General features: G+C 42.8%; 1 protein-coding gene and 1 pseudogene across 1 annotated transcript in view; both read right to left on the minus strand.

The window, feature by feature from the left end:
- LOC135671292 (glutathione transferase GST 23-like) overlaps window positions 1-220 on the minus strand; it is a 998-nt gene extending 778 nt beyond the window's left edge. Inside the window, exon 1 of the mRNA XM_065179359.1 lies at window positions 1-220. This exon is cut by the window's left edge and continues 116 nt beyond it. Coding sequence (XP_065035431.1) covers window positions 1-205 — 205 coding nt within the window. The 5' untranslated portion in view covers window positions 206-220.
- A 5,700-nt stretch (window positions 221-5,920) lies between these two features.
- Window positions 5,921-9,141, minus strand: LOC135671290 (uncharacterized; annotated as a pseudogene).
- Window positions 9,142-15,810: the final 6,669 nt, after the last annotated feature.

The following is a 15,810-nucleotide window of genomic DNA, read 5'->3' on the forward strand; positions in this document are numbered from 1 at the left end:
CGAGGACCGGGCGGCCACGGTGGAGGAGGACGGGGACCTTCTCGTAGACGGGGTTGTAGAGGAGGAGGGAGCGGCTCTTGTCGGCGAGGTCCTCCTCCGCGTACTCAAAGGCGAGGCCTTTGAGCTTGAGGGCGAGTTGGACTCGGTGAGTGTAGGAGCTCGCCCATGACCCCAAGAGCTTGAGATCGTCGGAGGGTGGAGCCATTGCTGAGACACCTGCCTCAAGCTTCGTCCTTATATAGAGATATGAGGAGGGGCAGTAAAGGTCACGTCATATCAACATGATATTATTTACTTTCTCATTAAACCTTTAATATTATGCGCAATAGTCTTTTCCAAGTATTTTTTTGGTCAAACTATTTAGATTAAATTCAAATTCTTGGACAAATTTCTTTATTTTCCATATCATATATGCATGATATGAAACACATATTTATTTCTAATGCTTTGATAATTTGAGTCATGATATCAAAATTCAGTCTCCATTATATATTTCATATTTTAAATTTGTGTAAGTAAATTAAAAACATATTCCATAGGTTCATCATGAGTCTGAGACTTGTGAATGGAGCCCATAATAAAGTGGGTTTTCATGATTGAGCATGGCAATGAAAGAGAGAGCAAGATCGATTATTTATTCGGTGCATGTCCTCATCCACATGTTCGAATTACATTAAGATTATGATCATTAAGAGATCATCAACTCCTTCTTTTAAACCTTTCAATTTGTAATAACGAGTGAATTAATTATTCTAGAGATTATATTATGTCCATGAAAAAATTGTACAATAACAATAATATATTAGTAATAGAAATAATAATAATAATATAATTATTTGGTGATAGGTAAGATTTATTAGACATTGAAGGGATATGGGGACACAAAAAGTAGTGGCTCAAAGTCTTGAAAAGCTTTCAAGAAAGAGGAAGCCTATGAATCATTGCCTGTCTTGACCATTCTTTTTGGTCGCCAAACCTACAAAAGCATCACTTTTACTACTACTTTTTATTTTCGATGTGGCTGTGTCGGTCGGTTCACTGCATCGTTTGATCATATAAGTAAATTAAACAGTTCGATAATTAGTTTAATAAATCTTATATTTACTTTTCTCTTTTGCTTTGATCATCCACTTTATCTCATTTTTCATTTTCCTAATGAATGATGTTTGGACTAGATTATCTAGAAGAACCGATCCTCCTTCACCTGAGCTAGAGCTAGAATCAAAAACTTGTATAGGGAAAGTCAATCTTCTCTTAGTAGTCCGTTTGAGATAGTACTTTCGACAGATCCAGCACCCTCATCATCTGTTGATTCCATAGCAACTTGACTAGATCGAATTGAACTTCGTCAGGATCACATTTTAATTGCGTCTTGACACCTTCTCTGATTCTATAATTGCCCAATCATTTCGATCTGATTTTAATAAGTTTCCATCATTTATAGGGGATCAAAAGTCTAGAAAAAGATGAAAATAGCAGTAGTAACAATAATAATTGGTGATAGATAGAACTTTGAAACAATGACAATAATTTTCTCTTATTAAATAAATTTAAAAGGAGAATTTTTCAGCTGATTAGATCGAGAAAAAATTACTTGGACGATATAAACATTAATAATATTAGTAAGTTTTTGACTTATTAATATTTAATTAATTAAAATATTTAAGTCTCTTATTTATTATTGTTTATTGTTCTGATAATAGATCTATTATGTTGTCACATGTTTTCGTAATTCTTGCATAGTGCTACTTTTCTCAAATAGTCAATATATTTGTACAGTGTTTTTGAATAAAGTTACTGTGATTTTGACTGGAATTACAGCGTTTTAGTTTAGTAATAAAAATATTATGTCTATTAAAAAAGAGTATTTTATCCAAAAATGATCGACGGTATTCTTTTTTATAAGTGACAAAAAATATGCATGAATGAAACTCAATTTAACCGATGCCATTTGAACTGATTGAAATTAAATCTATTTTAAACCGATTTAATTATAATGATCTTATTAGTTAATTTGAAATCGAACGTAACTTTAGTGTAGCTATAATGAATGGCGATCGATAATATCTCATCGATTTTTCTTCCATAACGATGTCCTCTTAGCAACAATATCTTTATTGGACGTAAGAGTCAAAGATGGATTCTCGATGAATGCTTTTTCTTGTTTCAAATTTCTCCAACGAATATCGGGAAATCATCCGATCAAGCACTAATTTTTTATCTATCTCTTTTTTTAACATGGTATCAAAGCCTTCTCCCTTGCGGATGTAGACAGTTCTGCCGAAGCTTCTACTGCTCCTTTGGATGTCGGTGTGGAAGTTGGAAGGACCGGTGTTGACTTCCTTCCTCCACTGTAAAAGACCAATGATTCCTCCTCTTTCCTGTTTGGTTGGAAAGGACAGTGTCGCTGCTTACCTCTCCTCCTGCGCTTGCGGGCTTCTTATCTTGCCTCTCTGTCACCCACTGCCTCTCGAAGCAAGAACCTCGCCTACGCTGGTTCGAACTCGCTGACCGCTTAGCCACCTCCCGCCCTTGCAAGAACCTCACCTATGCTGCCATGGTGGCCACTGTCCTGGCAACTACTCCCCGGCCAGTGACCTCTCCTCCTCGTTCCCGCATCTCGCTCGAGCGAGAAGTACCGCTGCCGCTATCCTTGCCGCACAACCATCACTACCTTCCTACGGCAATAGGAATGATTGGAGTTCTTGCAGCAGCAGTCTCTTCCATCTGCCACTACATCTTGCTTCCTCTACCGTAGCAGCTTTCGCTGCTGTTGTCGCTTCCTGCATTGAAGTTGATAGAGCTTTAGCAGATTTCTCACAAATTTCTCCTCCTGCAACATAGCTGTAGATTTCTTTAACATCGCTGCAACTTCCTCATCGCTACAGTAGTAGTTTTCAATAGCTTCTACAGCCGCAGCCGTAGCAATCTATAGCAACTGCAGCAGCAACAATGAGCTACAGCAACTGTAGTCTTCAATAGTAGTCTTCGCTGTCGTAGCAATTTTCGCTGCCGCAGTAATCTTCACTGCAGCAACAATCAGCAAGCATCTACAATCGCAACTTCTGCAGTCGCAATCGCAGCAAGCATCCGTAGCCGTAGTCACTACCATAGCCGCAACCGTAGCCGCAGCTACTCTTCTCACTCATTTCCTCCCCCACTTCCTCCATCTACCGTGAAGCACTACTAAAAAAAAAAAAGGAGGGGGAGGGGGTTGGAAAGGGAGGCTGGGATGTCTTCGTTATCTTCTTCTGATATTCTAGTTCCTATTTCTATAAGGACTCACAATTCTTCTCCTACATAGCTTATCTCCATCAATGCAGCCACACTAATCCCTTTTAAGTTATCAAAGGGTGACAACTATGCGTCCTAGCGGGCTCAATTTTCTAATCTCTTATTTGGATACACCTTGCTATGTTATGTTGACGGCTCCTTCAGTTATTCGTCAGCCATGCTCAATATCCCCGAAAAACCTAGTCCAGTACCTAATCCAGCTCACAAACTGTGGCTGCATCAAGATCGTCTCATCCTCCGAGCTATTCAAGCCTCAGTTGCTTGATCTGTTGCTCCATTAATTTCTAAATGTATGATTTCTGCTAATGCATGGTCTAAACTGCAAACAACCTTGGCGAATCATTCACGTACTCGCAAGCTTAGTCTTCTATCTAAGCTAATGGTGACCAAACAAGACAGAAGTACTATCATTGATTATCTACAAAATATCAAAGTTATTATCGATGACTTGGCTTTGATAGGTCATTCCCTGTGTGATGAGGAGATCATCATCTATACCCTAAATGGTCCTGGAGATGACCACAAGGAGTTGGCGGCTACAATTCGGGCATACGACTCGCTAGTCTCCTTTGAAGAACTCTATGACAAGTTGATTAACTTTGAGATGTATTTAAAGCATGCAGACAAACTGCCTGGACCGTCTATAACAACTCAAGTCAGTTATAAGTTTAAGAGGAAGAACACTCGGTACACTCCGAACATCACCAAAGGTATTTTTGATCCTATGAGTCCCATGCAACACCCCCCTTATCCTCTTAACTTTTCGCAAAGTGGCAACTCTAATACTCGTCCACCTTGACATCCTGCCCCTTCTGTTGGGAAATCAATGGGGGTGACATCACATGCGCAGCGGAAGAACAAGAAAACAAAATCCCCGATTCCCAAAAAGATGTTCGTCGTTGTGCGAAGATTGGTGCGAAAAATCCACGAAACATAAAACTGCGTATATTGATTGTGTTACCTAGGGAGATCATATATCCCTGTTTCCTTGTAGATCCTTAGGAGAGGGTGAAGGAGGTCAAGCGTCCTCCTCTCTAGCGGTGATCCACACAGCAGGGTTGCGACGACGCTCCTCAAAACTCCAGGCCTACTCTGAGGTGGAGAGGGAGAGGAGAATAGGAAAGGCAAGCAAAGACTCTAGCCTATGAGGCTGTGAATCCCTCCAATTTATAGAGATCCCGTGTCAAACCCTAATAGGTCCTTCCCTAGTGGGTACTGGATCTGCATCCAATAAGACAAGGGCTCCGTCGGATATCTCATATCCGAACCTCTACTCATCGCAATGCCTACCATATGTGTGTGACCCTCTAGGCCCAATATCGAGCTGGCCGTGAGTCATACCTGTCAGAACTCCTTCTAACTCAGTGAATTATTATCTCTGTAATAATTCACTCGACTCATCGACTACGGACGTACTAGGCCACTACGCCGTAGTCCTCAGACGATATAGGGGAATCCAATCGATTGGACCTGTTTGTCCTCAGTTACCATGTACCTATAGTCCCTCATCCATCTAATATCCCAAAGACCGTATATCGAGCATGGTGCTGTCAGACCCATACGGTTTCTACTCGAGTCTCGCTCTAATCAGATTCTCTCGGAGAACTCTTTCTCTCTCAACCTGAATGACCCTGGCCAGGGATTTGTCTGAGCAAGAACACATAGGATATTCCTCTCATGACGCCAAGAGTGGATGATCCTCTATCGACACTCAATAGCCCTCGTAAGGTCGACTACCACTCCCAATGACCAGCTATACTAGATCTGGGGACAACTAAACCTATAAATCTAGTATCAAAGAGTGGAGCACTCATACAGGATATCCTTGGTGTCTCAAGTCTAAGGACCAGATACACCACTAGGACTACGGAATCACTGTCTAACAATAAGGCATCATCAACCATCCAGCATTCCGTAAGCAGATCAATCAGTGAACTCATTCTCCAATGAGCACCTGTACTGTATCCCTAGTGTCCCTACACGAGCAGCTATGAGACCAACTGCATCCATCATATGAACGGGTATACAGCACACCAGTCTATTCGGTTATCACGATGTCCCTCTCGAGTAACCTATGACCGGGATTATTTAGGATATGTGTTTAAAGGTGAATCGATCTCATTATCGTGATCTCATCACGATCCGATTCCCATTGCACAAATCCAAGGACATCACAATATATGTATGCATTTATGCAATAGTTATAAAGTGATATATGCTAAAATATAATAAGCAAAAAGATTCTGTATCAAGTCACGCGTGCCATCACTCACGTGATTGGCTTGCTGGGCACCTATGACTAGCAATCTCCCACTTGACCTAAAGCCAATTACCTATGTGTCTGATCCCCATCAGACCCCTGTGACACTCAAAGACAATCTGAGACAACGGTTTTGTCAGTGGATCTGCAATGTTATCTTTGGATGAAACTCTTTCCACTGCTACATCTCCTCGGGTTACGATCTCTCTTATAAGCTGGAACCTCCTCAGAACACTTCTGATGAGACCCGCCCGGGTTCCCTTATTTGAGTAATCACCCCATAGTTGTCGCAATATAAGGAAGTCGACTTGTCGCTATCTGTATCGACTCTCAAACTCCCTCCTTTGCTGCATCTAATGCGGCAATGTACTCCGCCTCTGTGGTCGAGTCAGCAGTGGTATCTTGCTTGGAACTCTTCCAGCACATTGCTCCTCCATTCAAGGTGTACACATACCCTGAATTTGACTTGTTATCATCGACATCAGACTGAAAACTTGAGTCAGTGTAGCCTTCAATCTTAAGGCTATTACCTCCATATACTAGTAAAAGATCCTTAGTCCTTCTCAAGTACTTAAGAATACACTTTACTGCTTTCCAGTGCTCCAAGCCTGGATCCGCCTGATACCTGCTCGTGACACTCAGAGCATGCGCTATATCAGGCCTAGTACATAGCATGGCATACATGATAGACCATATTGCTGAGGCATAAGGTATCATATTCATGTTTGCCCTTTCTTCTGGAGTCTTTGGGGACATACTCGTAGAAAGCGATATCCCATGTCTCATTGGTATGAGACCTCTCTTGGAATTTTCCATGCCAAACCTTTTGACAATGGTTTCTATGTACCGGGACTGGGACAAGTCAAGCATCCTTTTGGATCTATCTCTATAGATTCTAATCCCCAAGATATAGGATGCTTCCCCTAAGTCCTTCATGGAGAAGTGTCTAGATAACCAAGCCTTTACTGTGGATAGCATTCTTACATCATTCCCAATGATGAGGATGTCATCCACATATAACACCAAAAAGGTGATAGCGCTCCCACTTACCTTTCTGTATACACAAGGCTCATCTTCGTTCTTAACGAAGTCATAAGATCTGATTGCCTCATCAAATCTTATGTTCCAACTTCGGGAAGCTTGCTTTAGTCCATAAATGGATCTAAGCAACCTACACACCTTATCTGGGCAGTTCTTGGACACGAATCCCTCAGGTTGCATCATATACACCTCCTCCTCGAGGTTCCCATTGAGGAATGCGGTTTTCACATCCATCTGCCAGATCTCATAATCATAGTGTGCTGCAATAGCCAATAGAATTCTGATGGATTTTAGCATTGCTACGGGTGAGAAGGTTTCGTCGTAGTCAACACCTTGCCTTTGACAATACCCCTTAGCCACTAGACTTGCTTTATAGGTCTCTACCTTTCCATCTACTCCGATCTTTTTCTTAAAGATCCACTTGCAACCGATGGGTACAATACCTTCGAGCGCATGAACTAGGTTCCAAACCTTATTGGAGTACATAGAATCAATCTCAGAATTCATGGCTTCTTGCCACTTCCCGGAGTCTATACTCATAATAGCCTCCTCGTAGGTCTGAGGATCAATATCCTCTACATCCTCTCCTCTAATATGTCCCACATATCTCTCAGGAGGATGGGATACTCTATCAGACCTGCGTAAAGTTGATACTTGTGTATTAGGTACCTGAACAGACTCGGGCTGTAGAGTGGTGCTTGAGCTTGGTTCTCCAACCTCGCTCAACTCTATCATTCTCCCACTGTCTCCGCCAAGAATGTGTTCCTTCTCAAGGAACACTACTCTCTTAGCTACAAAGACCTTTTGGTCCTCGAGATGATAGAAATAATACCCATAAGTTTCCTTGGGGTATCCTACAAATTTGCATCGCTCTGTCCTTGATTCTAACTTATCGGGGTTGTGTCTTTTAACGTGGGCTGGGCAGCCCCAAATCTTAACAACCTTAAGATCAGGCTTCTTCCCTTTCCATATCTCATATGGTGTAGACACTACCGACTTAGTTGGAACTCTGTTCAGAAGGTAAGCTGCGGTTTCTAGGGCATATCCCCAGAATGAGATGGGTAGGTCAGCGAAACTCATCATGGACCGTACCATATCTAATAGCGTACGATTCCTCCTTCCAAAGATACCATTGAGCTGAGGTGTATAAGGAGGTGTCCATTGGGATAATATCCCATGGTCCTTGAGGAACTGAGTAAACTCTGTACTTAAGTACTCACCTCCTCGATCTGATCGAAGAGTTTTGATACTCTTTCCAGTCTGGTTCTCCATCTCATTCTTATACTCTCTGAATTTTTCAAAGGCCTCGGACTTGTACTTCATTAAGTACACATATCCATACCTTGAGAAATCATCAGTAAATGTAATGAAGTAGGAGTAACCTCCAATGGCATGAGTTGACATGGGTCTACATACATCACTATGTATGAGTTCCAACAACTCAGTGGCTCTCTCTCTAGTTCCATTAAATAGAGAGTTGGTCAGTTTTTCACGGAGGCAAGGCTCGCAAGTTGCAGATGACACACAGTCAAATGGATCTAGATATCTATCATTTAGCAACTTTTGAATCATTCCCTCATGGATATAACCTAGCCTACAATGCCATAGGTATACACTGTTCACCTCCTCTTGTTTCCTCTTAGACACTTACATTCATGATATGTGGAGTAGTGTCTTGCATGAACAAACCTTTATGCAATATTCCTCTCGTCAATCTCCCCTTAGCTTTGCTAGAATTTACAATAAATTGTAGATGTGATAAGCAATATTGGTATCCAATACCAATGCACTATCACAAAAATCTAACAATTGGAGATTGATCATGAATGTACCTGAAGCTTCACCAAGCTTCTTGTTTCGCCCTTTCTGCAAGGTACTCTTTGCAGTTCCTCTTCCAGTGCCCATCTTTACCATAGTGGAAGCACTGACCTTTGTCCTTTGCTGGGTCTTTCTTAGCAACTTTTGCTTTACCTGGTCTGCCCTTGCCCTTTTCCTTCTTAAGGGACCTTTCTGCTTTCCTTTTCTTTTCTGGTCTCACCAGTGTAGAGAACTGGCTTCTCTTTCTTAATAGTACTCTCTGCCTCCCTCAATATATTGAGGAGCTCTGGGAGAGTCACCTCAAGCTTGTTCATATTAAAATTCATTATGAACTATGAAAAAGAATCTAGTAGGGACTGAAGCACAATGTCCACACACAAGTTATCCTCTAGGACCATTCCTAGACCTGTGAGTTTCTCTATCCACTCAATCATCTTTAAGACATGGTTCTGAACCGGTGTCCCCTCAGTCATCCTAGCGTGAAAAAGACTCTTGGATATCTCATATCGTTGAGTCCTTCCCTGTTCCTCAAACAATTTGCGAACATGTAGGAGAATGGATCTGGCATCCATCTTTTCATGTTGTCTCTGTAACTCAGGAGTCATAGAGCCCAACATATAGCACTGAGCAAGAGTGGAGTCATCAATGTACTTCACGTAGCGAGCGATCTCATCCTCGTTTGCCCCTTCTTCGGGCGTAGGCATCACTGTATCAAGGACGTACACGATTTTCTCCGCTGTGAGAACAATTCTCAAGTTACGGAGCCAATCCGTATAATTTGGACCAGTGAGGCGGTTGACATCAAGTATGCCACGTAAGGGATTTGAAAGCGACATTTTTCTGAAAATAAAGATGTAGCAGAAATGAATAACATGTAGATTTTGCAAGAAATAAACTATCAAGATATGGACTTCTATCTTAATATGCTCCCACTATTTTACTATCGAGTCACGCAACACCCTCAGCACGTAAAACGGAAGTCTCCGGCAGACTTCTAGTGGGGATCAGGATCCAATCAGCGTCTTAGTGTAACCTCGGGGACTCGACCAATCACACTAAGCCTAAAAGGTAGGCAACTCTTGCCGACCACAACTCCTTATGATTCCCGTCCTGTTCGGCCTCCGAATCACCATGGCCTCGAGGGACTCGACCAACCATGATGCTCGGTTAAGTCAACACCTTCGTTACAAGATGAGTCTGATTTGATGATATACCCTCGAGGGACTCGACCAAGCATACCATGCCCTCAGGTCACCGGTGACATCTCTATGTAGTAAACAAGATAGCGAATCGCGATATAGGTGAGTCTCGAGGGACTCGACCAACTCAACCTACACCGGGAATCGGTTCCTACTCATAACGATGGAAGGCCACGTGGGTCAATCTAATTGCCTCATGTTTACCGACTTAATATTATCGAGAGATGTTTCTATAATTTGGTCTCCTAATATGACATGTCACACATATACATATTTAATATATATCTACATCGCATGCAAATATATATACATATCTAGTATGTGTATAAGCAATCACATCATATGATCATGGACCACAACCTAATATGATTAGGCCCGAGCCAGTAGGCCTAATCACTCACATCAAGATCTATGTGTGCAACGGTGCATCTCCATGCCCTGTGATCGTCCATCTCGTCCTCGTCGGTTCCGTCGACATCTTGATGCATCTCCATGCATCACGATCGTCCGTCTCGTGGGTCCCGCTATAGCATCCACGCTCCCGCTGCGCCTCCTCATGTGATTACAACTTAATCATAGGCATGCAGGCCCGACAATAAACGAGAAATATAATGGAGGTTCGCAGACCTCAATAATAATAATCACAAGTACACACATCACACGGTTCATGATCATCCGTCCACACATCATACATCACATGTATAAATAATCATCATCATGTAGGACTACTAGATAATAAAAAATAATAATCAACTAAACCTTTTAATTAATTAATATTTTCTGAAATCAGGGACATATAGGGAATTTCTGAATTCATAGGGGTATTTTCGTAATTTGGACAAAAGAGAAACTGGAATTTCTCAAATTTCGAGGGGCAAAACTGTCTTTTTTCCCAGAAAACCCTAATGCCCTTCTCCCCCTTGCTGTTGCTGCGCCGCCGCCGCCACCCTACTGGCGGCGGCTTGTGCGGCGAGGGCGAGGGCACTGCCCTCGCCTGCAGGCGGCACGCCCGCTGGGGGCGCTGCCGCTGCAGGTGGGCGCCCCCGCGGGCGTCGCCGCCTCCGCGGGCGGTTCTGCCCGCGAGTCAGTGCCCGCAGGTGGTGCTGCCTCACTGGCGGCCGCCCCTGCGGGGTTTTTGCCCGTGGGAGCAGCGGCCACAGGCGCCGCTGCCCTGCGGTGCCTCAGCCCCGCCGGCCGCAAGCCTGCTGCAAGCAGATCGCCGGCCGGCTGCTGCAGGCACAGCGCTTGCGCATGCGCCGGCACTGTGCTGCCTGGCTGCGGTTGCGGCTGGCTACAGGCATGCAGATCGAGGGCAGCAACAGTTGCTGCCCTTCCTCGCTTTTGCGTCAACGATTTTGACGTCAAAATTCTTCCTAAACACAATACACGCAGTTCAAAACCAATCATTCGCACGAACAACATGGCTCTGATACCACTGTTGGGAAATCAATGGGGGCGACATCACATGCGCAGCGGAAGAACAAGAAAACAAAATCCCCGATTCCCAAAAAGATGTTCGTCGTCGTGCGAAGATTGGTGCGAAAAATCCGCGAAACATAAAACTGCATATATTGATTGTGTTACCTAGGGAGATCGTATATCCCTGTTTCCTTGTAGATCCTTAGGAGAGGGTGAAGGAGGTCAAGCGTCCTCCTCTCTAGCGGTGATCCACACAGCAGGGTTGCGACGACGCTCCTCAAAACTCCAGGCCTACTCTGAGGTGGAGAGGGAGAGGAGAATAGGAAAGGCAAGCAAAGACTCTAGCCTATGAGGCTGTGAATCCCTCCTATTTATAGAGATCCCATGTCAAACCCTAATGGGTCCTTCCCTAGTGGGTATTGGATCTGCATCCAATAAGACAAGGGCTCCGTCGGATATCTCATATCCGAACCTCTACTCATCGCAATGCCTACCATATGTGTGTGACCCTCTAGGCCCAATATCGAGCTGGCCGTAAGTCATACCTGTCAGAACTCCTTCTAACTCAGTGAATTATTATCTCTGTAATAATTCACTCGACATATCGACTACGGACGTACTAGGCCACTACGCCGTAGTCCCTAGACGATACAGGGGAATCCAATCCATTGGACCTGTCTGTCCTCAGTTACCATGTACCTATAGTCCCTCATCCATCTAATATCCCAGAGACCATATATCGAGCATGGTGCTGTCAGACCCATACGGTTTCTACTCGAGTCTCGCTCTAATCGGATTCTCCCGGAGAACTCTTTCTCTCTCAACCCGAATGACCATGGCCAGGGATTTGTCTGAGCAAGAACACATAGGATATTCCTCTCATGACGCCGAGAGTGGATGATCCTCTATCGACACTCAATAGCCCTCGTAAGGTCGACTACCACTCCCAATGACCAGCTGTACTAGATCTGGGGACAGCCAAACCTATAAGTCTGGTATCAAAGAGTGGAGCACTCATATAGGACATCCTTGGTGTCTTAAGTCTAAGGACCAGATACACCACTAGGACTACGAAATCACTGTCTGACAATAAGGCATCATCAACCATCCAGCATTCCGTAAGCGGATCAATCAGTGAACTCATTCTCCAATGAGCACCTGTACTGTATCCCTAGTGTCCCTACACGAGCAGCTATGAGACCAGCTGCATCCATCATATGAACGGGTATACAGCACACCAGTCTATCCGGTTATCACGATGTCCCTCTCGAGTAACCTATGATCGGGATTATTTAGGATATGTGTTTAAAGGTGAATCGATCTCATTATCGTGATCTCATCACGATCCGATTCCCATTGCACAAATCCAAGGACATCACAATATATGTATGCATTTATGCAATAGTTATAAAGTGATATATGCCAAAATATAATAAGCAAAAAGATTCTGTATCAAGTCACACGTGCCATCACTCACGTGATTGGCTTGCTGGGCACCTATGACTAGCACCTTCAAGCCAACAACGATGGATCGTCTGCCAACTATGTGATAAAATTAGACACTCCGCTAAAGTTTGTCGATCTCGACCCTGCCTTCCTACTCCGTCACACTAGCCTCAGGCAAATCTTTTCACTGCTCCGACGACTAGCCAACCCAATTGGATTGTGAACTCTAGTGCCTCCCATCACATCACCTTTGATCTTCAGAATTTGTCTCTCTACAGTCCCTATGGTAGCGACGAAGATATCATCATCAGTGACGGTAACGGTCTTCCTATAACTCATACTGGTTCCATAACACTTACTTCCGATACTACTATATTTACACTCGATGATGTTTTATGTGCCCCTAATATTAAACGCAACCTCATTTCTGTTTCTCAGTTTTGCAAAAGTAACAATACTTCAATTGAATTCTTTCTTGATTCTTTTCTTGTTAAGGACTTGAGCACAGGGGCATTCTTGGTCCAGGGCCCGAATAGAGGAAACATTTATGAATGACCGTCAGCTCCATAAATAACCTAGCCCACTGTTTATTCTTCCGTTGCAACTCCATTTGATATATGACATCGTCGTCTTGGTCATCTCTCGTCCCTTATTCAGTACAAATTACTTTCTAGTTTCTCTCTTCCTATTTCTAAATCACATAGTTCTATAACGTATTATGATGCATGTCTTAATAATAAAATTCATCGACAGCCATTTGGCCCATCTTTCATTTCCACCTCTAAACCATTTGAAATTATTTATACAGATATTTGGGGCCCTACCTCAATCCTATCTTTTGATAAATTCAGATTTTATGTCATTTTTGTATATCACTTCACTAAGTACATATGGTTATATCCTCTTCACTATAAATATGACGTTTTGACCGTCTTTTCCACTTTTTGAAAGTTGGTCGAAAATAACTTTTAGTCTACCATCGAAACGGTTTCCTCTGATGGTGGCGATGAATATCAAGCCTTAGCATCCTATTTCTCAGCTTGTGGTATCCAACGCCTCAAGTTTCCCTCGCATACTTCTCAACTTGTTGGCTCCGCCGAACGCAAACATCGGCATATAATAGAAACTGGGCTCACACTTCCCCATCAGGCTTCCATGCCTTCAAACTTTTGGACGACAACCTTTCAAATTGTCGTCTACCTTATTAATAGAATGCCTACGCAAGTCCTACAATATCAATCCCCCTTTGACTCACTATTTCACAAACCCCCAAACCTTCATAAACTCAGAGTATTTGGTTGTCTATGTTATCCATGGTTGCGTCCCTATGTTTCTCACAAGTTAACATCACAATCTAATCCTTACGTTTTTATAAGTTATTCTCTTGAACATAATGCTTTCCGCTGCTATAATCTCCACACTCAAAAAATTTTTATATTGCGTCATGTTATTTTTGTTGAGTCTGTCTTTCTTTTTCACAGCCATACCTCTCCTACCATGCAGACCACCACGTTAACCATTTCTTATTGGGGTATACCTCCGATCCAATCGGACGAGCCTCCCATGACATTGTCCAGTTCCTCCTCTCATGATCTACACTATTCCACTCCTCTGGTTTAGTAATTACCTATTCCTACTCTACTTCTCTCTTCTCCGACTATTGGGGCACTTGGTTCAAGATCACAATTGTTATCTTTACCTTATTCTCGGCTAAGTGACCTTGACGTACCTCCACCTGACCCGACCTGTGTCAATGACTCTCAACCACTTCTTCCAACAACATAGCCTCACGATCCCGTAGTCTCCAACCATCCTATGATCACACGCTCTAAGAGTGGTATTTTTGAACCCCGTCAAGTCCTTGATATTCAAACTATCGTAGATTCCTCATCCACCACCGTTGAACCCACCATCTTTACTTAAACCCAAAAATCCCTGCATTGACGTACCGTTATGTGTGAGGAACATAATGCCCTCCTCCATAACTCAATATGGGATCTAATACCATTTCATCATACATAAAATATCATCGAGTGTAAGTGGGTTTTTCGAGTTAAGCGGAACCCCGATGGCTCTATTGCCCGATATAAGGCACGCCTCATCGCCAAAGGGTTTCATCAAAGACCTAGAGTTGATTTCACTGAGACATTTAGTTTCGTTGTTAAGCCCACTATAATCAGACTTATCCTGAGTCTCGCCACCACTAAGGGCTAGCAATTACTCCAATTGGATGTTAATAATACCCTTTTACAAGAGACTCTAACTTGAGATATTTTTATGCAATAACCTCTTGGTTTCACTCATCCTCAGTATCCAAGGCATGTCTACAAACTTCGAAAAGCTATTTATGGACTTCGTTAGGCTCCAAGAGCTTGGTACACTGAACTTGGCTCTTTTCTAACTTCAGTTAGCTTTCTCGACTCCAAATTTGATTCCTCGTTATTTTTGAGACAACACCATAGCGGCATAATATATATTCTGGTCTCTGTGGATGACATTATTGTCACAGGCAACAACCCTAAAAATCCAAGCATTCATCAAATAGTTGGCAGATCGATTCTCATTCAAAGATCTTGGACCCCTGAACTACTTTCTAGGTGTAGAGGCTATATTCACATCTTCCGATGTCTTTCTGTCACAAAGAAAGTACATTTAAGATTTATTATCCAAAACAAACATGCAGGACGCAAATATGGTTATAACTCCTCTATCTACTAGTGGCTCTCTCAAATTATCTGATGGAAGTCCTACTACGGAACCTACTCAATATCGACAAGTCATTGGTTCCCTGTAGTACTAAGCTCTCACCCATCCTGACATCTCATTTGCAGTTAACAAATTATCACAGTTTATGCAGAGGCCGTCTACTATGCATTGGTCTACGATCAAACAAATCCTATGATATTTTAAGGAGACTCTCAATCATGGTGTCTTTCTTCATAAATACTCTCCACTTTAGCTTCATGCCTTTACCGATGCTGATTGAACGGGCAACTTTGATGATCGAACATCCATATCGGGATATATTGCCTTCCTTGGCGCTAATCCAATCAGTTGGAGTTCTAAGAAGCAAAAGACAATCACACGGTTTACAACTGAAGCTGAATACCGTGTCATCACCATTGCCACTGCAGAATTCAATTGGGTCACAAATCTATTCAAAGAACTCAACATCAACTCTACTCCTACAACATATTATGACAATATCGGAGCTACCTATCTATGCGCTAATCCGGTGTTTCACTCCCACATAAAACATATTACTATCGACTTTCATTTTGTACGAGATCAAGTTGTCCGCCGTTTAACTATGAGTTTCTCATGTCTATTCGA

Source organism: Musa acuminata, unplaced genomic scaffold (assembly GCF_036884655.1).
Source record: "Musa acuminata AAA Group cultivar baxijiao unplaced genomic scaffold, Cavendish_Baxijiao_AAA HiC_scaffold_1138, whole genome shotgun sequence".
In the NCBI taxonomy this organism is placed as follows: domain Eukaryota; kingdom Viridiplantae; phylum Streptophyta; class Magnoliopsida; order Zingiberales; family Musaceae; genus Musa; species Musa acuminata.